This window comes from Globicephala melas, chromosome 10 (assembly GCF_963455315.2).
Source record: "Globicephala melas chromosome 10, mGloMel1.2, whole genome shotgun sequence".
Classification (NCBI taxonomy): domain Eukaryota; kingdom Metazoa; phylum Chordata; class Mammalia; order Artiodactyla; family Delphinidae; genus Globicephala; species Globicephala melas.
In genome coordinates, this window is record NC_083323.1 from 95,716,465 (window position 1) to 95,738,972 (window position 22,508).

The 22,508-nt window shown below is 48.2% G+C and overlaps 1 protein-coding gene across 6 annotated transcripts; it reads left to right on the forward strand.

The window, feature by feature from the left end:
• Window positions 1–1,370: 1,370 nt before the first annotated feature.
• Window positions 1,371–21,791, forward strand: FOXJ2 (forkhead box J2). 6 transcript variants are annotated; one of them, XR_009565484.1, is made up of 12 exons: window positions 1,371–1,578; window positions 2,551–3,064; window positions 8,962–9,308; window positions 11,253–11,327; window positions 12,147–12,215; window positions 12,398–12,538; window positions 12,992–13,190; window positions 15,398–15,787; window positions 16,204–16,305; window positions 17,113–17,322; window positions 17,879–18,721; window positions 19,030–21,791. XR_009565484.1 is itself a non-coding variant. In XM_030834518.2 (11 exons), exons 2-11 carry the CDS (start codon window positions 8,976–8,978, stop codon window positions 19,116–19,118), a joined length of 1,707 nt encoding a protein of 568 aa, XP_030690378.1. In that variant the 5' UTR covers window positions 1,929–3,064; window positions 8,962–8,975; the 3' UTR covers window positions 19,119–21,791. The 6 variants fall into 6 exon arrangements, 1 of the variants encoding a protein (XP_030690378.1); XR_009565483.1 differs by lacking the exon at window positions 1,371–1,578 and adding an exon at window positions 1,929–2,207; XM_030834518.2 differs by lacking the exon at window positions 1,371–1,578 and having other exon boundaries at window positions 1,929–3,064; window positions 17,879–17,977.
• Window positions 21,792–22,508: the final 717 nt, after the last annotated feature.

Below are 22,508 nucleotides of genomic sequence, written 5' to 3' on the forward strand. Positions count from 1 at the left end.
AAGAAAAACAGTTCCTCTCTAATTCTACTTCCCAGAGTTAAATAAAATTACTCATTTAAAAGCTAAGTAGTATCCTATTATGTAACTGTACCATAGCATGTTTAATAGTTACCTTATTAGGGATATTTATCTGATTTGCTACAGTTATAAATAATGCTGCAGCAAATGTCTTGTAGATGTCAAATAAGTTCTTGAGCTTTTTATTTTTCTCAATTTCCAGGAAAAGAGAGTCTAATCCTTCCCTAACTTTCCCATTTTTAGTACTTTGACCTCTCTACCCCTGCTCCTCAAATTTCATATACATAACAAATGTCAAAAAAGGGTTGGAAAAAGAAACATAACAAAACATGTAACACATAGCAAGAAACATTTGATGCCAAATTATCTGTGTATGGGAGAATGAGTTAATGTTTCAAAGAGGAAGGGAAAATACAGTCTTAATCCTGGATATTGCAAGGGTGGAAAGAAAGAAAAGGCTCAATTGGAATTTACTGCCTTTAATTACATTTAAAGGAATGACTTTTAATTCTGACAACTCAGGAAAATGGAATATAAGTTAAGAGTCATTTGGATTTTGCGTATGTTAATTTAAGTCCTGACTTTGCTTCTTACTAATCATCTGTACTCAGAAATAGTCAATGCCTCTGAGTCAGTTTTCTCATCTGTAAAATAGGTTTAATAATAGTGCCTTATGGGATTGGGAAAAATTAAATGTGATAATGCATGTATAGCTGAATTCCTAGCACATTGTAAATATAATGTAATTTATATATATATAGTATTAGATATTTAGCTAGAAGACAAAAAAACCCTTTAATATCTAAATGTGAAATGTAGTGATCAAGCTGTAATCCTGAGTATGCATTCTTTTTTTTTAGCAATTAAAATATTTCATGGATAATATTTTTGCTTTCTTATCACTTTATGTGACAGAAAGTAGAGTACTTTGAGAAAAGTTTAATAGGCCAGAGGCTGAAATATATAAGAATTTGCAGAGGAATAATATGATTCCAGGAGCAAAAATGGAAAAAAATGGAAAAAAAACGCCTCATGGCGTTTTTTGTCTTTGGGTGAGGATTATTCTATAAGAGGCAGAGGATGTGAACATTCTATACTGTGACCTGGTTAAGATTTGTTATAGAATTGTCAAGTGAACTGAACAATATATTTTTTTGAACAATATCCTTTATCCTTTGTATACTGTACAGTTTAAAAAGCATTTTCACATAAATGAGCTCATTTGATTCTTGCAGCAGCCTTATTGGGTGGGCAGGGCGAGCATCAGGATCTCATCTTCGCTAACCAAGATTCCATAGAACGAGGGCCTTGCACAAATTTATAAAGCTAGATCTTCTGATGTTTAGTCCAGAGTTTTCTCCGTTGCACGCTCGTTTTTCCCTTTCTACATTCAGTCATTCCACAAGCATTTACTGAACTCCGGGATGATATCAAGGTAACAGACTAACTTCGGCCCAACCCCATACCCCTTTCAAAGCTATCCCAGGGGAAAAAGAAGCCCATCAAAGACATTCCTGAGAAAACCGATGTTCATCTGCGTGTAGAAGACAATGAAAAAAGGTCAGTGTAGCAGAATTAGCGTTGAACTGAAATTGACAGTTCCTGCGGCGCGAAACAGGGACTCTCCCGACAGACAGCAGGGGGGTGTCATCTCGTGTGGATGGCAAGCTGCACGGGGCCAAGTGGCGGGGTGGCGGCCGGAGGGCAGCGAGCGCGGCGTGCGTCCCCGGGGCCGCGGGAGGCGCGCGGCGTGTCCCCAGGGAGCGCGGGGCCAGTGGCGCGGCTCCTCCGGCGCAGCTCATCCCCGGCGGCGCGGCCCGCGGCTCGGCTCCGCCCGCTCCTCCTTAACCCGCGCGGGGAGGCGGCGGCGGCGGCCGGCCGGGCGGGCGGGGGCGGGGGAGGAGCGCCGAGCGCGGCGCGGAGGCCGGGGAGGAGCCGGGGCCTGCAGCGGAGCAGAGCGGAGCCCGAGCCCCGGCCGAGTCTTGACACCGTCCGTCCGCCTCCTGGTTCCCCGGGAGCCCGGACTGGCCGGAGCCCGAGCGGTGGAGGCGCGGGGAGTGCCACGCGCCGGCGGGAGCGGACGGGACGGGACCAGAGAAGAGGCGCGGCCGCCGCCGCAGCAGTGACGGGCGTCGGGAGCCGCGGCCTCCCAGCCCCAGCTGCCCAGGCCAGCTCCGGGAGAGCGGGGAGTACGAGAACCCCACCCTCGGGGGCGCCCCAGGAGCGGAGGCGGGAGCGGGGACGGGAGCCACCTCTCCCCCGGCCGGAGAGATGACCCTTCGCGTTCGGGCGAGGGAAAGAAGAGACCTCTCTAGGGGACGAGTCTCTTCTTCCTAGAGGCGAGGAAGATCCCTGTACCGGCCCGGGGATGGAGCTCCCGAAGTAGAGGGGTTGATCCTTACCAAAGGCAGCGAGTGAGACCGCCCCGGCGAGCCTCCACTCCTCCAAACCCACTCTCCTCAGCTCTGGACTTTTGAGGCATAAAGGAGGGGGATATGCCTATGGAGTAGACACCCTCCATCCCACCCACAGGGGAGAGGACTCCTTTTACACTCAGCGGCAGAGGACACTCCCGGGAGAGAAAAGGACTCAGCTCTCAGCCTTTCAGGAGAGGGGAAGAGCTCCCCCCAACTTCCTTGTACCTAGACGGTGGAACAGGGCAGAGCCCCTCCGCTCAGATCTCCAGCGGACAGAAAGAGCCCTCCACTCCCGACAGATTCAGTTTGGGGGGGAGGGGGACTCCCCCAAGGGGGAGGAGACAACTCCCGGTTGGGAGAGGCTCCTCCCCTCGTCCCCAGGGTCACCGGCCGAGTGTGGGGACTGTGCCACCTTCCCCAGGTGGGACCGCCTTCTCCTCCCCCTCCCCCTCCCCCCGCTCCTCCTCAGGGGACCCAGTTCCCCTCCCCAGCTTGGGGGGCTCAGCCAAGTACAGGAAGAGCCACTGAGGATGAGACTCTTCATCTGCCTCTGAAGAGGGGAGTCCCTCCAACCCCAAACTCCAGTACCAAGTGGTCCTGTCCCTCTGCTGGGGGAGACTTGGAGACAGGTCAGTGCTTGCTTTCTTTCATCTTCTCTCTGTCATCTTTAGGTACTAGTGGGTGTAGGGGGCTGAGATGGTGACTCTTGGGTTTCATTACTGGGGAAGGTAGAGTAACAACTCAGAACCTTCTGAAGCTACTGGATTCAAGCCGTCATCTTGCTGCAGAGGCTCTGAGAAATGGGTTTCTTAGTGTTGGGGGACTAAAGGGATGGGATTCATTTGAGGTCCCTAGGGAAGTGTATGTTTTCATGCTGAGGGCAAAAGGATATCAGAAAACACCTGCATCTTCAGCACTCCATCCACACAGTGGAATAATGATGGCAAGCCACATCCCAGCCAGACTCCCGTGCCACTCTCCATCCTTGGGCCTTTTCATGCAGAGAGTGGGCTCCCACTAAAGTCGTGGTGGCATTTGGTGGCCTGGCCTTGTCTGGGGCTTCCGTTGGTATTACATTTTCTTACCTGTAACCCTAGGTCACTTAATGTCCACCGGAGCTGTTCTCTGCAGCCCACTGTGATTACTGCTCCCTTGACAAGAAAACCAGTCTGTCTCCATTCACCTTGCCTCCAGCACCAAGAGGCCACAGGGAAAATGGGGATCCCATTCCAGGGGAATGCCAGCCCTGGGTTGAAGTTCTTCCCTAATGTTGGCCGGGTACCACTGCCCCAGTGCCCTACACCACTCCTGTCTTGCTGACGGTTCTCCAGGAGAAAGCAGATCCTGGAGAGGAGGAGAGGAGGGTTGCTGCCTAGCCTCCTTCCAGTCTTGCATCAAAATCAGTTGACTGGGGCTTCCCTGGTGGCGCAGTGGTTGAGAGTCCACCTGCCGATGCAGGGGACACGGGTTCGTGCCCCGGTCCGGGAAGATCCCACATGCCGCGGAGCGGCTGGGCCTGTGAGCCATGGCCGCTGAGCCTGCGCGTCCGGAGCCTGTGCTCCACAACAGGAGAGGCCACAACAGTGAGAGGCCCGCGTACCGCAAAAAAAAAAAAAAAAAAAAAATCAGTTGACTGCCAGGGAGATTTGAGCCCCCAAGGAGTTTCCTTTCAGAAAAGCACCTAATAGTCTCACCCTCTGCCTCCCTGTTCCTTGTTCAATTCTGGGTCTCTGGAACCTTGTATGTAAGTTTTCTTTCATAAGATAATAGCAGGAATCATCAAAGCCCAGACTGTCCAGAAAAGGCAAGAAAAAGGTGCCAGGAACTCCTTCTGGCTGAGCCTGGGCTGTGGGTTTAGTAGTGCTCTGCCTTTCAACCTGGGATCCCTAGCTGGGTGCCTGCTCTCCTGCCTCACCTTTAGGAAATACCTCGTCTCCTGTAAGGGGCATTAGACCCCACAGAGAGTCTAAGTGGGAGGCTTCATCTTATCTGGGTTTTGATGTTTCCTCCATTCTCTGTCCGGGCATTGGGTGGACTGAGTCTCTAAGTACATCCACTGGGTCCTGGAAGTTACCTGTTAGTCGTGGTCAGTGAGACAGGGCTCTAATTCAGGTTTGTATGGCTGTGCTGTAGAATGATGTGCGTCTGTTTCTTACTTCAGGTGGATGTGGCTCTATCCACATCCGTGCAAGGTGTGGGGACAGGTACGTGTGTGCTTTTCAGACTAAGCCTCCAGTTACCTAGAACTGTGCGTTTCTGGTAGGCCTCTAAGAGCAGGTGCCCCTGTGTAGGAACGTGGAGAGGGTGCTGGTGAGAATGCCCAGCTGGGAGGAAAGGCTTGGCCTGCGCTGTCCAGTGGGAGCCCTCATGAATGGCTGCATGAGAGTCATCCCACGCAGCAGGGCAGCCCAGTCTCAGGCTAGGACCACTTCTTCTAGGACTGATAAGAGAGCTCCATTTCGGATGTAAATAGCATGAGGATCCTTGGTTCTTAACTCTAGAACTCCCTCCCCCATTTTTTGAAAAGAGCCAGCTCTGTGGAACAGCAGACTGTTTCTCACAAAGTACTTTACCAGATGCTGGAATGCTACTTGTTGAATGGCTCCGAGAGAGCTGGACCACAACACCTGCAGGTGTCTCACTGCCGCACAGTGTAACTGGCCCTGCTGGGACTGAGTTTCCCTAGTTCTCCTTGCCTCCGTGGAATCAGTTAGAAGCATATGGCTATTGATTTGGAGTAACTATGACTTAGAAGGTGCTACTTTCCAGATCATGTCTTATGACTAGACCTAGTTCCCCCGGAAAAATAAGGGATGATATTCCCCCATTTCTTCATCCTGGGGAGTTTACTAGTCCTGGCATTGGTCAGTCCTGGGGCGACACTCCCCCCAAAGGAAATGTTTGAGATCCTGACATCCTGAAAACTATTGAGAACTCAGTGCGGGTGTAAACCACTGCAAGTTCGCTACTTCCAGGCTTACCTGGATGGTCTGTCCATTTTCTAATTTTCAATTGCTAATATTCTCCTTTTTTTCTCATTCAAAAATGGTAATTGCTATACTTACATAACACTAGTGCTTTAAAAATTTTAACTCAAGGTAATCCTCCCAACCACCCTATGTAGGTACGGTTATCACCTCTGTTTTCCAATGGAGAAACTACAACACAGAGAGGTTAAGTAACTTGCCTGAGGTTGCACAGCCAGTAGGTAGTAAAGCCAGGATTGAAACCCAGGCAGCCTGGCTGGTAATCGGTAATGTGGCAGACTTAGCCACTGCTCTATTAGTTTCTGCGTTATGTACAGAGCAGGAAGTTATCATTCCTTAATGTCTGACCTTGGCACCATACAGAGAACAATTACTGACCTTTCAGAGAAAATGGGAAGAAAACTGTGCCTATTATTTTGGGTCTTACATGTCTCACCCAGGATCAGCCCCCGCCCCCCCCAACATAGAATGTCTTTCTGTTCTTCTTTGCCTTTCTCCCAATAGTGTGGTGTTCATTAGACGTTCCATGGATGTGATGGAGCCTGCCCTTTGGCTGCCTTTCCCAGTTTCTATGGGTATTTCCTTTCAGTCTTCCAGCTCGAAGAGAAGAATGTAGCCTGACTCAGGTTCTGCCCCAGCCCAGTGGCACGAGGCCCACCTGCTGGGTAACTAGGTTGGTTGGACTGAGAAATGGAAGTACCTTTTGTGTGCCTTTCTAATAATAGCCCTGAACATTAGCCGGATGCCATTATTTTGGGGAGTGTGGCATGTGGGGCAGCCACTGGCTCTTTAAGCTTCTTTCACGTGCCTCCAGGCATGAAGCTTGGACAGTGTTTATGACTGCATCCCTTTTATTGATAGGGGGAAACTGAGGCAGGAAGATTTCAGGGAGCAAGGGGCGGTTCGGGACCTTTAGTGAGTTAATGTCAAGGTTCGGAATAGAATCAAGGAACCTCATTCTCTGAGGTTCCACACACTGGGCTGCCCTTCAAGAATGGGAAAGTGATGGGGGTGAGGAAATGGGATGGGTTTAGGGAGAATGGTGCTGAAAGATCACAAGGATCTTTCGCTGCGTCTATCGGAAGATATTTTGAGTGCTGGGGCGGTATCTGGAGGGCTGGCTGGGAGGGTGCTGGAGAAAGGTTAAATTTAACCTCAGTGTCCTAACCTGGTACTGGGGAAGTGCTAGGGAAGGGCATAGAACAAGTAGCAAAAGGCCAAGGGTGCTTCGCTTTCCGGAATTCACGGTGATTGGCACTGCCAAATGGGTTCTGTAAACCACGTTGATTGTACGCTCATGTCCCTCCCTGTCCAATGTCTGGAGAGTTTCAAATGAAATGTGCCCTGAAGGCTTCTGTGTACTTAAGGTGAGACTTCCCAAGGAGCTTTAGCGGGAGACAATAGGGAATAGGGTAAAATTCCTTACAGACCCAGGAGAACCCTGGTCATCGTGAACCTGCTCATCGCCATGTCACCGTTCAGCTGGGATAACCCAGCTACAGGACCAGGTGGCTGCCCATCGCACCCTGCTTTACCCCAGAAGCTGTGCTGCTTTGACTTAGTAAAGCGCTAGGAGGTCTGAGGCTTCCTGGAATGCTTAAATGTCCCTATTAGTTTCCAAGTTTCCGTGGTTTTAGGGCAAGATGGTGGTGGTGGGATGGCAAGGAGAGTGGTGGGGAGAGGAGCTAAGGATAAAGGGGAAACCCCACCGTGGTGCTGTTTCTGAACAGGGACTTTAAAGTTTTTTCTCCTGTCAAGCAATTCTTGGGTTGCAGTTGGGTCTCACGCTGCCCAAGCCCCCGAGGCGCTAAGGTGTTTCCTTGAGCCTTCGGGAGTGGGCGTGTTGCTGGCGAGCGCAGGGCAGGGGACATGCGCGTGCTTGCAGAGACTGCGTGGGTGGGAAACTTGGGGAATTGGGAGATGAGTGAGAATGCTGACCCTTCGGAGAATGTCTCCAGGGGAGAAGAGTCTCTAACTAGAAGAGGGAGCCAATAGCCTGAAAGATGTGTTGGAGGCGGAGACTGGGGTAGGCAGGCTTATCTGCGATTGAGCTTCTAACTACAGAGTGTGTGGATGTGTGTGTAGTTGTATGTAACGCTCGTGCGTATTATCTGGGTGTGGATTTAGAGGTTATATACGGAATAGGTTTTCTGTCCAGGATTCTGAGGCATGTTAGCCTTGGACGCCTCGATGGACCCTCAGCAGGGGTCCGAGGAAGAAATCCTAGCTGGAATCTGGCCGGCTGTGCAGGCACGAGCCGGTCAGGCAGCAAGCGCTTGGGGGGTGGCTGGCATCGACCCCAGGGGAGAGCCAAATGGCTACCAAGTGGTTCCTGCCAGCCTTTCCAGATTCTGCGATACAGATCTCACCCACCGTTCTTCACCTTCCCCCACCGCGACGTCACTCTAGCTGCACCTCTCCGCCTGCAAGAGCGCCCAGGCTGCGTGGGTGGCAGCCGGGCGTGCAGACAGCAGGCGTGGGCGGGTTGGCAGCGTCAGGAGTTTGCATGGAGGTGCAGCGAGCGTGCGTGCCAGGCCGGGAAGGAAGGAGAGAGGAGGAGGGCGGGAGAAGGGGAGCTAGCCCTTAGCCCCAGAGTGGTTATTTTTAGCCCGGCGATCTGATTGTTACCGGTGAGCGCGCAGCTGGGTGTCTCCCTGGCTCAGTGCAGCAGGGCAGGCCGAGAGGTGGGAGGGCCTTGCCAATGACTTCTTCCTGGTGTCGGTGTCTGTGGGCGGGAGCTCGCCAGGGGGAGCTTTAAAGGTGCCAGGGCAGCTGTGCTCGGGCTCCGTTCGCTCTGTGTGTGACTCTGTGCCCTATGGGTAACGTTATGCCGTGTGTCTCATTGTGATCTCTGGTCGTGAGCCGCTGTTGATGTGTCCGTCTTGCATCTGTGCGTGGCTGGTCGTCACATGTAACATGTTGGGAAGTATGTAATATGCCTCATGTGCACGCGTATGTGGGATAAAGAGGGTGAGCACTGGTATGGAACTGACGTGAAACATCTTTAAAAGTGTTGGTGTGCGCTTCATTAGTGTACACTTGTGTTTACTCTGTTTTTCTTTGCACATTCACCCGTGCTATCTATCTGTGGTTGTTGAATGTAAATATAATAAGCATCACATAATTGGAGAATAGACTCTAGCTGATTTTACGTATTTATTTTATTTTTAAAATTTATTTCTACATAGTTTAAAAAAATTATGTTATAGGGCTTTAAGTGAGAAGAATTGAGGGAATAGCTCAGTTTGGTGGGCGGTTTGATCTGCTTTTTAGTCCTGTGCGAAGGGAGAGGCCTCTTGGCCGTGTTCCACGTGAAGATGTAGAATAAGTACCAGTCTATCACCTGGTAGGTGGCTGGTGACATATCCGTTTGGGGGTTCTGGTAACACCTGGTCGAGGGCTATCCCAGGGGAGGAGTCTTCTACGGGAATTAGAGTGGGAAGAACCTCTCCTTCCCTTAAAGCCCTAGGATTTGTCTATTACTTGCCACTAGTAACCACAGGTAATATTTGTCTATTCTGTTTTCCTCTTCTCTACAGAACCCAGAAGTACCATGGCTTCTGACCTAGAGAGTAGCCTCACCTCCATAGACTGGCTCCCCCAGCTGACCCTCCGGGCTACCATTGAGAAGCTTGGGAGTGCCTCCCAGGCTGGGCCTCCAGGCAGCAGCCGCAAGTGTCCACCAGGCTCACCCACAGATCCTAACGCCACCCTGAGCAAAGATGAGGCAGCCGTCCACCAGGATGGCAAACCCCGATACAGCTACGCCACCCTCATCACCTATGCCATCAACTCCTCTCCAGCCAAGAAGATGACCCTCAGTGAGATTTACCGCTGGATCTGTGATAACTTCCCCTATTACAAGAATGCTGGCATTGGTTGGAAGGTGGGACGGCTTCTATACCCTGAGATGATTCTTAGCCTTGACAACCTTTTCCTCTACTTTTATTTCTTCCTATAACCTGGTCCAGTTCACTCTGAGCGTCTCAGAGTTGTGTGAACTTAAAAATCTCAGATCTCCCATCCGTCACTTTTTTTTCCAGAGTTGAACAACTTCCGTAAGGTGTATCGGGGACACGCCAGGGATACCGAGCCACTAAGTATAGTTATGGGGGCAACAGGATGCTGACGCTTATCAGACCCTCTTATCCTCTGGTTCATTTCACAGATATTTATTGCCACTCTGCTCTGTTGAAGTCATGTGCAGAGCGTGGCATTGCTCCATCCTACCTAGAGGTAGCATCTCGTCAGGTTTGCAGAGCTTCATTCCACATAGTCAGCATCTTTTGAAAAATTGTGTACGAAGAAAAAGAATAATATAATTAGGTTCTTCCCCAACAGCTCATCCACCATGCAAGGAAGGAGAGGATAAGTTGTTTGGCTGGAGATAAAGGAAAAAGGGGCCTCCTCTTCCAAACAAAGAAGGAAGACTGATATTCTCAGTCCTTTGGAGCAATCACTCGCTTGCCAGTTGTTGAGTAGGAATGGGGATTTAATGTAGGTCTGTCACTCTTTAAATCACCGGCTGACATACAGACCAGATGATGAGCTGGAGACTGTTGAAAGCATTTAGTGTTTCCTTTAGAAATATGTTCCTCCTAGCTGCCATAGCCTCCACCCACCTCATCCAAGACATGTAGCAACAATATTTCTTTCCTCCAAGTGTGACCATTCCATGGGCTGTTGAGAAGACAAAGGCAAAGTGGGCCTTGTTTCACTCATAATTTATATTTTGTTATCATTCACATCATCAGTTTTTGCTTTTTTTTTTTTTTCCCTTGGCCACACCACTCGACTTGTGTCATCTTAGTTCCCCGAGTAGGGATCAAACCCACGCCCTTGGCAGCGAAAGCTCGAGTCCTAACCACTGGACCGCTGGGGAATTCCCACATCATCAGCTTTAAAACATTGTTCTTTCACGACTGATAGAATGAATTAAGGAACGGGGCAGATGTGATTTTTTTTACTTGAAGTATAGTTGCTGTACAATATTATGTAAGTTATAGGTGTACAATATAGTGACTCACAATTTTTAAAGATTATACTCCATTTATAGTTATTACAAAATATTGACTATTTCCCATATTGTACAATATAGCCTTACAGCTTATTTTATACACAATAGCTTGTACCTCTTACTCCCCTATTCCTATATTGCCCCTGCTCCCCTCTCCCCACTAATAACCACAAGTTTGTCCTCTATATCTGTGAATTTGCTTCTTTGTTGTTTTATTCCCTAGTTTGTTGTATTTTTCAGATTCCACATGTTAGCGATATCGTACAGTATTTGTCTTTCTCTGTCTGACTTATTCCACTAAGCATAATGCTCTCCAAGTCCATCCATGTTGCTGCAGATGCAAAATTTCATTCTTTACTATGGCTGAGTAGTATTCTGGTGTGTGTGTGTGTGTGTGTGTGTGTGTGTGTGTGTGTATGCACACACCCCACATCTTCTTTATCCATTCATCTATTGATGGACACTTAGGTTTGGGCAGATGTGATTTTGAGGCATTTATATAGAGGCATTTATATACCTGTTGTTAGTTAGGTGGAAAGATGGAAAAACTATATAATCAGCTTTCTAGAAGCACCTGATAGTCAAATTTACAGCCATTACCTCTCATCAATTTAATTGCTTCCTTTTTCTTATCTCATTGCTCTTGCTATCTGATAGGTAATTTCCTCCATCAGTATAGTTAAGAGGTGCTTTGTTCACCCTGATACTTGAGCTTTAGTGTGTGTTATATCCCTTTGTGTCCCTCTGGGCACTACTGGAAAATTTTCTGCTTTGCACGATGCTCAAATCTAACTTGCTTCTCTGCTTCCCCAGAATTCAATTCGGCACAACCTTTCTCTCAACAAGTGTTTCCGGAAGGTGCCCAGACCTCGGGATGATCCTGGGAAGGTGAGATTCTGCTGTAAGCGGTGAAGGGAGGGGAGGAAGGAGCGAGAAGTGGTTGACAGCTTAGAGTCCTATGGCTGTTTTAATTACCCAGAAGAGGAAATCATGTTAATTAGAGAAGCAGCTTTATTTTTTTCCTCAAAGGAAGAGCTTGGTTATCAAGCTGGTGGGTCCCCATGAGAGTGAATGACTAAGGAAGACTGAAATTTTTTTTAAATAGAAATATTTATTTAAAAAATGGACCTTGATGCCCCCTTTTTTGTGCATGGTGCTCTTTCTAGGTGTAAAAGGTGGGCTTAATAACCTTTGTAGGAGTTTTTCTGTATAAGAATCCCATGATTTTACCTTCAGAAGGGAGAAGGGATCGATCATCCTCTTTGTTTGACAGCTGTGGAAGCTGAAGTCCAAGACACTTTTGCCTCAGATCACGTGGAAGGGAAGGGTTGGTCTGGACATTTCCAGCTCTTTGAACTAGATGCTGTGTTCTGTCCCTCTAGAATGATCGAGGCCTCAGTGAGCTGTTAGGACAAATTTAGTCCTCAAAAATAGCTGGTACCCTCAGGATTACAGTCCTGTGAATTTACAGTCATTTTTCTTTTCTTTCTTTTTTTTAAGGTTCCAGATAGATGATCTTCTTTAATGTTAATGTTATTTATTTATTTTTTTAAATTGAAGTATAGTTGAATTTCAGTCCAGTTATATTTTAAAAAATATAACTCTTATTTTATGTGAAAATCCCTTCAAATGTCTACTTTTCCAAAGGTGGGAATTTCCGTATATAATGATTTTTTTTTTCTTTATGGGGATGGGTTCTTCTTCTAGGGCTCTTATTGGACAATCGATACCTGCCCTGACATCTCCCGAAAGAGAAGACACCCTCCCGATGATGATGTAAGTCTCCACCTCAATGAGATGCCATTTATGAGCCAGCTGCTCCTTCCACATCTTTGCCTGCTTTTTCAGTCATTTCCTAAATTTGGGGCCAAGGTCAAATACCAGCAGGTGTGGAACCATTGGTCTTGGGAGGATGTTTAGCATCTGCTTATAGATTTCTCTTCTTTCACAACCCTCAGCTATCCCAGGACTCACCAGAACAGGAGGCAAGCAAGAGCCCACGGGGAGGCGTTCCAGGGAGTGGAGAAGCCTCACTGCCTCCCGAGGGGAATCCTCAGATGCCACTTCAGAGCCCCACATCTATTGCCAGCTACAGCCAGGTAGGAGGTGGAGGTGGCAGGGGATATAGGGATGGATGGATGGATGGATGGATGGATGGATGGATGGTTGAATAGATTCATATATCTGTTGGTTCAAAATTATGTGTTGAGAATCTGTGCTATGGTAGGCAGATAAATTGGGAAAGAAGGAGAAAGGGAAAGAGGGAAGCTGAGAGAGAGATGGAGAGAGAGAGACAACAAAGTTTTAAGAAAGATCAGAAAAAAAGTGGTGAGAAGACAAGAAAGAGAGCCAAAAAGGTTATGAGAAAGGAAAGATTGACTATGGATGTAGCAAGATAGGAACGAATGAGAAGAGAAGGAGAAAATGATGCTCACTCATTGAAAAGGTGGGAGAGGATGAAGAGGACAGGCAGAGAACTTGGTGTCCACTAAGGGGTTGTATTGGTCCCTCACGTAGGACATGTATCGAGTCTTTCTTACCTCTTTCTGCAGGGCACAGGGTCTGTGGATGGCGGAGCAGTGGCAGCAGGGGCTCCAGGCCGAGAGAGCACCGAGGGTCCCCCTCCCCTGTACAACACCAACCATGACTTCAAATTCTCCTACTCAGAGATCAATTTTCAGGATCTAAGCTGGTCCTTCCGCAACCTCTACAAATCCATGCTGGAGAAGTCCTCTTCGTCCTCTCAGCATGGTGAGTCTGGAGTGCGGAGGGGAGCAGAGACGTCCTTGGGTTTTTGAACAGATGGGGACATTCTCTTCTTTCCCTCTTTTTCTTACTTGTAACACAAGGAGAGGTTGATCACTGGTCAGGGAAAGCATGTCATGAGCCACAACTGTGTGGAGTCAGAGCTCTTCTGGCTTAGTTCTGAAGGACAGCTGTTTCAAGAGGCGAGCTGGGTCATTAGTTTCAGTAAGTGAGTTGGAGGAATCCCCCATCTGTTCGAACTAAGGGCCATGATTTTATGGCTGCCAGCAAGTCATTCTGAGGATGGCCACTAGGGGACAGCAGTAGTTTCCTTTTCCTAAGAATCCCTGCGTTTCACTGTGAGAACAATTTAATTTTATTTTTTAACGTATTTATGTTAATTTTAATTAGGAACAATTTCAAACAGATGCAAAAATAGAGAAAATAGTATAATAAACCCTCATGTTTTCATTGCCCAACTTTACCAGTTACCGATATGTTAAGCTTGTTTTGTTTACCACCCAGATTTTCTTTAAATGGAGGAATTTAATGCACATCGTTCTACTTGCAAATACTGGTTCAGTATGCATCCTTAATGACGAAGACTTTTCTTTTAGTTATGCATTGCCATGATGACTCCTAACACAGTAAATAATGCTTCCTTAATATCAGTTTATATCTCATCCATACTCAAATTTCCCAAATTACCATAAGAGAATGATTTGAAGCCGTTATTGGGAGACTTTTTTTTTTTTTGCGGTACGCGGGCCTCTCACCGCTGTGGCCTTTCCCGTTGTGGAGCACAGGCTCCGGACGCGCAGGCTCAGCGGCCATGGCTCACGGGCCCAGCCGCTCCGCGGCATGTGGGATCCTCCCGGACCGGGGCACGAACCCATGTCCCCTGCATCGGCAGGCAGACTCTCAACCACTGCGCCACCAGGGAAGCCCCTAACCACTTTTTATCATTCCATTAATCTCCGGCCGCCTATCCAAGGCCACTGGACAGAACAAGATCTCATGATTCACCTAAAGTCCTGACTTCATCCCTACCTCTAAATTCTTTTTAAAAATTTAGGGGAATTCCCTGGTGGTCCAACGGTTAGGACTCCGCGCTTCCACTGCAGGGGGCGTGGGTTCAAACCCCGGTCGGGGAATTAAGATCCCGCAAGCGATGTGGTGTGGCAAAAAAATAAAAAGTAAAAATAAAATAAAAAATAAAAATTTAAGAAACAGGAATCACAGAGCACTGAACCAGACAATCTCTCAAAAAGTCTCCCAATAGGGGCTTCTCTGGTGGCGCAGTGGTTGAGAGTCCGCCTGCTGATGCAGGGGACACGGGTTCGTGCCCCGGTCCGGGAGGATCCCACATGCCGTGGAGCGGCTGGGCCCGTGAGCCATGGCCGCTGGGCCTGCGCGTCCGGAGCCTGTGCTCCGCAACGGGAGAGGCCACAACAGTGAGAGGCCCACGTACCGCAAAAAAAAAAAAAGTGGTTAGGAGTCACTTTGGGGAAAATTGTCTTAATTGTCATTAATTGTCTTTTATATCCCAGGGGATTCCTATCTAGAGTTGTGTTGCTAGATTGCAGCATTCGCTTGAGAAATGAGTCCAACTCAGGTGATTTGGTTGATTGGAAGTAGGGAGCTTGGAGGGCTCCCAGAAACAAAGGGAAAAAATCAGATGGAGCAAGGACAGCAGAGAGTTCACTCAAGTTTAATCACGGCTGAAGGCTGAAAGCCCGGGTCTCCATCTCGAGCTCTTCCCTGCCCCATCTGTTTGAGAAATTCATCCGTCCCCACTCTACTGCGTACCCAGACTCCGTTTTTCGTAGTGACTGCAAGAGGCAGAAGCGTGTAGGACAATAAGGAAAAGGAGAGAACAGAGGCCCATGGCTTTGTTTTGTTTATAATTTGCTTTTGGAACTTTACCTGATGTCCGATGTCTTTTGAAACTGTGATTCCAGGACTACATCCCAGATCCTTGAAAAATAGCATGAAAAGGTGCATGCTGACCTTTTGGCTAAAATTTCAGCGGTTGTCGGTGCTGTCGAGGGCCTCCGTCTGTCGGTTACCCCTGCCGGGGCGGGGGAGGAAGGGGGCCCAGGGGACCCTGCTGTCCCAGAACGTCCCGTCTCCAGCCAGTGGACGTCCTGAGTGATGCGTTGCCCCGCTCACGTACCCGCTTCCCCCCCCCCCGCCCCCGCCCCTCCCCGCAGGCTTTTCGTCTCTCCTGGGGGACCTGCCGCCCTCTAACAACTACTACATGTACCAGCAGCCGCCGCCGCCGCCTCCGCCGCCGCCGCCGCCTCCGCAGCCGCAGCCGCAGCCGCAGCCGCAGCCGCAGCAGGCACCCGCCCAGGGCCCCTCCAATGTGGGCGGTGCGCCCCCCCTGCACACCCCAAGCCCAGATGGTTGTGCCCCACCAGGGGGGAAGCAAGCGGGGGCCGAGGGCTACGGGCCGCCCCCTGTGATGGCCATGCACCCACCCCCGCTGCAGCACAGCGGCTACCACCCTCATCAGCACCATCCCCCCACCCACCCTGCCCAGCCGCCGCCGCCGCCGCCACAGGCACAAGGCCAGGCTCCCATCAACAGCACTGGCTTTGGTGAGTAGGGAGGGTGCAGGGAGACCCTAGAGGACTGCGGGCTGAGCCCCCTGTTCTGACTCTGGCAGGAGGTGCGGCTGGTTAGGAAGTTTAACAGTGGGTCTTGTAGCCTCTCTCCCATGAGAGCTCGTCTGAGCCACAGAGGTTGCTGCTTGGAGCTCTGTATTAGAGAATTCTTGGATAAATTGGGATGGTTTTCCATATTCTTTTGCCCATGAGCTTGGCTGTCTGTAATTAAAGCATCGATAGCTTTGTTTGTCCTAAATCTCCAGGGAGGGAGAGTCCAAAATTATCTCGGTCATGCAGCTGATAACCTACGTAGACACAAGAATCTTGCATTCAGTAGTCAGTCTGCTGTCAGTTGGCGGCTCTCTTGCCCCTCACTCTGTCTCATTACCACGCCCCCCTCTTTACAGCCTTTCCTCCTGACTGGTGCTCCAATATTGACTCCTTAAAGGAAAGCTTCAAGATGGTGAACCGGCTCAACTGGTCCAGCATTGAGCAGTCACAGTTCTCAGGTTAGTGATCAAAGGATGGTGCCTGGAGGGAAGAGGGATATAGCGGAAGTGGAAAAACCCAATGGAAACTGGAACCAGGAGGGGATGGTTAAGTGAAGCTTGAGGATGGAGGATTTCATGTTACACAAGGTGGATAATATTGATGCTCTCTTCAAGTTAGTTTTAATTAATTTCTGCCTTAATGCAAAATACGACGGTGGTTTATTCCACTGAGTTTTATCTTCAGGAGAACAAGACTCTCAGGAATTCATCACCCTGGACCACTATTTTGTAGTTTTGTCACCATTTACTGACACTGTGACCACGGCTAATTCACTCAGTCACTTTGAAACTTATTCATCAGAAAGATGGAAATTATAATAAGAATTTACTAAGGAACCAAATGTAAAATAGATAGCTAGTGGGAAGCAGCCGCATAGCACGGGGAGATCAGCTCGGTGCTTTGTGACCACCTAGAGGGGTGGGATAGGGAGGGTGGGAGGGAGATGCAAGAGGGAGGGGATATGGGGATATATGTGTATGTATAGCTGATTCACTTTGTTATACAGCAGAAACTAACACAACATTGTAAAGCAATTATACTCCAACAAAGATGTTAAAAAAAATTTAAAAAAAGAAAAGAATTTAGTAAGGAAGAAATGGAATGAGAGTTTGAAAATGTAGGACTCTAACGGATGTCAGTTATTGGTAGCGCATATAATCAGCAGTGTTGATTGGCCATCTAGTTGGAGCAGTGAGTTGGGCATAGAGCCGCTAGGGGCATTGGGGCGTCTGCAAGGCTAGCCTTTCTTGCTGCTCTGTTTGCAGAGCTGATGGAGAGTCTGCGGCAGGCAGAGCAGAAGAACTGGAGCCTGGACCAGCATCACATTGCCAATCTGTGTGACTCCCTCAACCACTTCCTCACTCAGACTGGTCACGTGCCCCCACAGGGGGGCTCCCACCGGCCACCCGCCCCCGCCCGCATTGCTGATTCCTGTGCCCTCACTAGTGGCAAGCAGGAGCCAGCCATGAACCAAGGTACCGCACAAAGCAGGCTGCCAAGGAGGTGGAGACTGGATGATGTAAAGGAAGGGGGACGAGAAGGGCAGAAGGGAACTGAGAAACATCAGCTTATGAGCAGTGATCCAAATGCCAAAGAAATAGACCGTATGATTCCTTTTAGATCTTGATCTGGGAGGTCAGGGTTACTGAAGAAAAGGGAGGAGAAAGTCCCTGTTCCAAATTTGTGTCTCAGTAACCCTTCCCTGGATTGTAATTAGGTGGAGTTGTGATTCTCTACAGTTATATGGTCTTCAAACTGGTGAAGTAAGAGTCAATGATCACAGTTCCATATTTGTCATCCTTCTGATAGCTGTGATATTGAACTCCACTAGTATCGGGTCCCTTTGTGCCCTAAGTGGTGAGGACTGATAGCTTCTGCAGAAAGCCTTGATGCCCACAGGAGCTACAGAACAGAGCAGGGAAGGGAGAAGAGATGAAGGGGAGGAAGAGTACTTTTTTATCCCTCTCTGTCTGACTCTGCTTCCTTGAATACGATGGTCCCACTCACTTAACTCTTGTCTTGCTTTGGCAGTGAACTCTTATGTGCACCCTCAAGCCCCCCACCTCTACCCGGGTCCATCACCAATGTACCCACTTGCCACCCAGGACTCAGCAGGATACAATCGCCCAGGTAAGAACCAGGAAGCTTGTTTCACCACCAGCGAGTCGTTTGGCTTTCCTATGGCTCCGAACCTGCATTCTTGGCTCTTTTGCCTGCACCTGCCGGGAGGGGGTGAGCCTTCCTGATTCTCAAGGCTGGAGGGTGGTCCACCTGCTGGGGAGGTGTATGTCATGGGAGACTAAAGAAGACCGACTTACTTTAAAATGAGCTCGTGCCTGCAGTGATGAAAGGAAGTAGAAGCATGGCTATAAACAAAAGATAGACGTGTAGAACATTTATGCCTGGCTTCGGAATCTAAGTGGGAGGTACACTCAGACAAATGACATGAACATGTTATGCAAATGTACCTGCTTTGTGCCCACATCTGCTTTCTTGTCTTCCTGACCTCTAGTATCAGGGTTCTGGGATTGAACTACCTCTGATGGTGAGAGTAGGTGGGGAGACCCTAAATTGCCATAAATACTACAGAACGAACAGATCCTTCACCTTTAAATGCATTTGAGAAAAATCACTGTTATCATGCTGCCTAACCACAGTGTTTTCAATTTTGGAGGTGACGTTCATCTCTTTGTCCAAGTTTTCCTTTTCCGTGCGATTTGTATACAAATTTCTGTATTGCTATTTCATGTAATAGTATATTCTGTATGTTTTTTTGTCATTATTATGTAGTCTTCCTAAGTATAATTTTTTTTTCTTTTTTTTTTGTTTTTTGGCCGCGCATCGTGGCTTGTGGGATCTTAGTTCCCCGACCAGGTATCACACCCGGGCCCTTGGCAGTGAAAGCGCAAAACCCTAACCACTGGACCGCCAGGGAAGTCCCCATGAGTATAATTTTTAATGGCTGCATACTGTGACATTGCCATGTGGCCTAGTTTACTCTGAGTTTTTCCTGAGATCTCACTGAAGTGGTGGCCGGAAACAAAAATAACTCTGGGCTGATAAGGACCATAGTTTCCCCAGACCTTCCCCATGGTGGTGTTTGGGGTTGACGACCATCCGTCAAGATGGATAGAACGGCTTCCCATCCACTCTCCTTTTAATCTCCTTCTCTCTTCCCACAGCACACCACATGGTCCCTCGGCCGCCAGTTCCACCTCCTGGGGCCAATGAGGAGATCCCCGATGACTTCGACTGGGACTTGATTACCTAGTGCATCTGAGAGCCTGGCCATCAGCCCAGGGCTGGGTGGTGAAGTCTGGCAGTGGGGAAAGCACAGTCCCAGCCCATCCCTTCCGCCCTTGCCTGTATATAGATATATATCCTCTTTTTTTTTTTTTTCTTTCTCTGCCAGAGAAGCCACCGCAAGATGCTGCCGAAGACAACCCCCTCTTTTCTGCCTCATTCTTCCTCTTCCTTCTTGTTTTTTTCCTAATTCTTTTATTATTATTCTTATTATATTATTATTATTATTATTGGTTATATGCTGTCTCCGGTCTCCTGTCCCTCCACCATGGACCACGTCCACCTCTTGCTAATTTAAAATCATCTGGCTGGAAGGTGAGGCCATGAGAGCCGCAGAGAAGGGTCTCAAACTTTGATTTCCTTTTCGTTTTGGGAAAGTCAGCGCTAGTCCCACCTTTCAGCCCCACGTTGTTTTCTGTGGGTATCCGTTGGATCCAGGACTGGAGAAGCCACGTTATCGAGTAGAAGGGATCTAAAACACTGCTTGGCAACCATGAATTTGCAGGTTTTACTCAATGGTGCTAATTTTGTCCTCTGAGCTCTTCCTTGTCCCTTTATCTCTCCAATCCTACTTCTGCTGACCCTCATTCCCCATCAAGGGTGAGCGTGATGGTGGTGGCAATAAAATCCTAGTGGAATAGGAGGTCTGGGTTGGGTCGGGTAGAATATCATAGAGGGATGATGGAATATAAGACAGTCAGAAATTGCGTCTGTGCTACTCTGTCAGATAAACTGCCATTGGCTTATTCCTGGCCTGTTCTCTGTAGGAGCTAGAGTCGGGCTTAGCCAGAACTCTGCTTCTCTGGTGGAAATGAGGACAACTCTTCAGCGTAGGTTCAGCTTTTTGGAGATGGTTTCAGTTGAACCATTTTGACTTTTTAAACATCATTTTCTCTGGAAATCAACTGTGGCTTTTATTTGCATTTACCAATTATCCTTTCACCCCCTTATCTCATTCAGCAAATATTATTTTGTCCTCCTTTATTTGTCTACTCATCTCTTCCACCCATGGTATTTTCTTCCCCCATTTTCTGGCATTCTCAAGAAAGGAGAGTAACCCATTACTCCTTGTAGTCTCACCACAGCCTAGGGCAAGACGGGAATCTCTTTCCCACCCATCATAGCAGAACCAAACCTACACTACTGGTGGCAGGAGGGTGCGGGGAGGAGAGGGGAGCTGGCATAGACGTGGGTGGAGAATATTTCAGTTATTTAACAATGTAGGCAAATGCTTCTCTTGGAATCCAGATCATTGGGGCTGAGGCTTTGGCAATCAGGCTTTTGAGGGGTGAAGGGAAATTGGTAGAGGGGAATAAGTAACCTAAAGCAAAGAGTTCCATGAGGGCCAAGGGAGACCGCCCCCGCCCAGAGAAAGGTACAGGGATAACTTAACCTCCTTTAACAAGGAGTGGCCATGATTTATTGCTGCAAAGTACTTAGTGTATATTTGATATTAATCATTGAATCTTAGTCATGAGAGGGGAGAACAATTTTACTTCTGTTTTTATTTTGCTGAATGTTCACTTTCTCAAAGCTGCAGGACAAAATGTACCGAATGGACAAGGCCACTCTCTCTGTGATTTCTGCTTTGTGTTCATATTCTTTTATTTACCCATGCTTTCTGCTCTCCTGCTTGTCCCCCTCATCCGCCCCTTCCTTTCTTTGTAAGGGATGCTATATGAGTTTGTTGAAGACGTCCAGTGAGGCTGAAGTCAGGGGTCAAGAAAGGGCAGTTAACTAAACAGCACTTTATTTCTTTGAAGTTCTTTGTAAGAAGTAGGGGTGTGAGTGGTGTGAATCCCCCATGGTGTCGGAGGGCAGTTAGTGGGGTTGAAGTATGCCGTAAGATTTCCCCTTGGGGAAGGGAGAATTTCTCTTGAGGGTGGTGACACGCCTTTGCCCAGTGTCCTTATCTGAGGCGTGTCTTCCTTACCCTTCCAGTCAAGGTGCCTCCTACATACAACGTCCCATCTGTTCTCCCTAAGATTCCCCCTTGACAAATCATCACTCTTTTCTAAACCCCTTTTCTACCCAGATCCATACAGGATTTGCAAGGGTAGACTAAATCAGACATGTAAATGTCTCTTGTTTATATTTCATCTGTGTCTTCTGAAAACGAGGGTCATTAAGAACTCTGGCAGGCAGCCGGAGTAACTGAAGTCTGGGGCTAGGGCTGGAGATTGGCCGTCAGGCCTTCTGGGATTTTAGCTCCTCTCCACTAAACCCCGCCTTGCTAAATGGCACAGGACAAACCTGACCCTCTTTGGGCCTCGGTTTCCCCTACCCTCCATGAAATGGAAAGAATCCTACTTTGTCTTGTTGGTCCAGCGTTGCTGGCCGTGAAAGTTTTGTCATTGTTGTTGTCTTGGGTGATGTGTGCGAAACTGCAGGAGCTCACTGCCTAAAAGAGGAAGTAAGGGAGAAAGTGGAGGAGAGGGATGGAAGGAGCAATTCGTTGGTATTGATCCGCCCATCCCTGCCTTTCTCTCTTCAACCCCCACGTTTCTGGTTTGGTGAGTCCTTCATACCACCCATAATGCTTTGCATTGGTGCAGGCTGGGGCGGGGGGTGTATGGTCTCACAAGTTGTTGTTGTTTGCATGCTTTCTTAATAAAAAAAAAAAAGAATGTTTATGGTTTTATCTTCCTGGCACTGGTCTTAAATTTGTTTTTGCCAGGGTAGGAAAAGAGAAATGTGAAAGCATTTGTCTTCTACTGCCCCCCTCACCACCCCTCACTGGGTTTGATTAGTTGACCCTGACATTCTTGGTAAGATTGATGGGAAAAAAGAATTAAAAGCATGCGTTTAACATTCTTTTTTTCAAATGCTATTAAATATAGCGAAATATCGTTGGGAGAGGCAGTGCCCCCTTGCAGCTTGATGTGTGGGCTAAGCCATCTTGCTTGCATTCTGGGATTTTGTAAAGATTAAAGATCCTACAATTTGAGGAAGACTTGGGTCCCCCTCTGGGACTCCCAGTGAACACTTACAGGTACTCGCCAGAGTTTTTCATTGGAAATGAGGGAATTCCAATGGTAGGGATTTCTTCAGAATACATTTCCAGGGTAAATAGAACTCGCAAAAGGAGTCCAGAAATGTCAACTATTGAACTATTGAATCTTTATAACTATGCCAGAATCATTCACCCTGGTATCCTATACAGTAACCCTAGAAGTTAGGGACTTATACCCAGGGTCCCATGAGAAATGTTGGGATTTCCAGAAGCCCAGCTAATCACCATTATAGTAAGCCTACAGCTACCCACTATGAGATTTATATTTGCCGTATGTTTAGAGGTTATGATATATTCTGAGAGTCAAACAATTAAAAGGATCCATGAATCTCTCAGCCTTGCAAG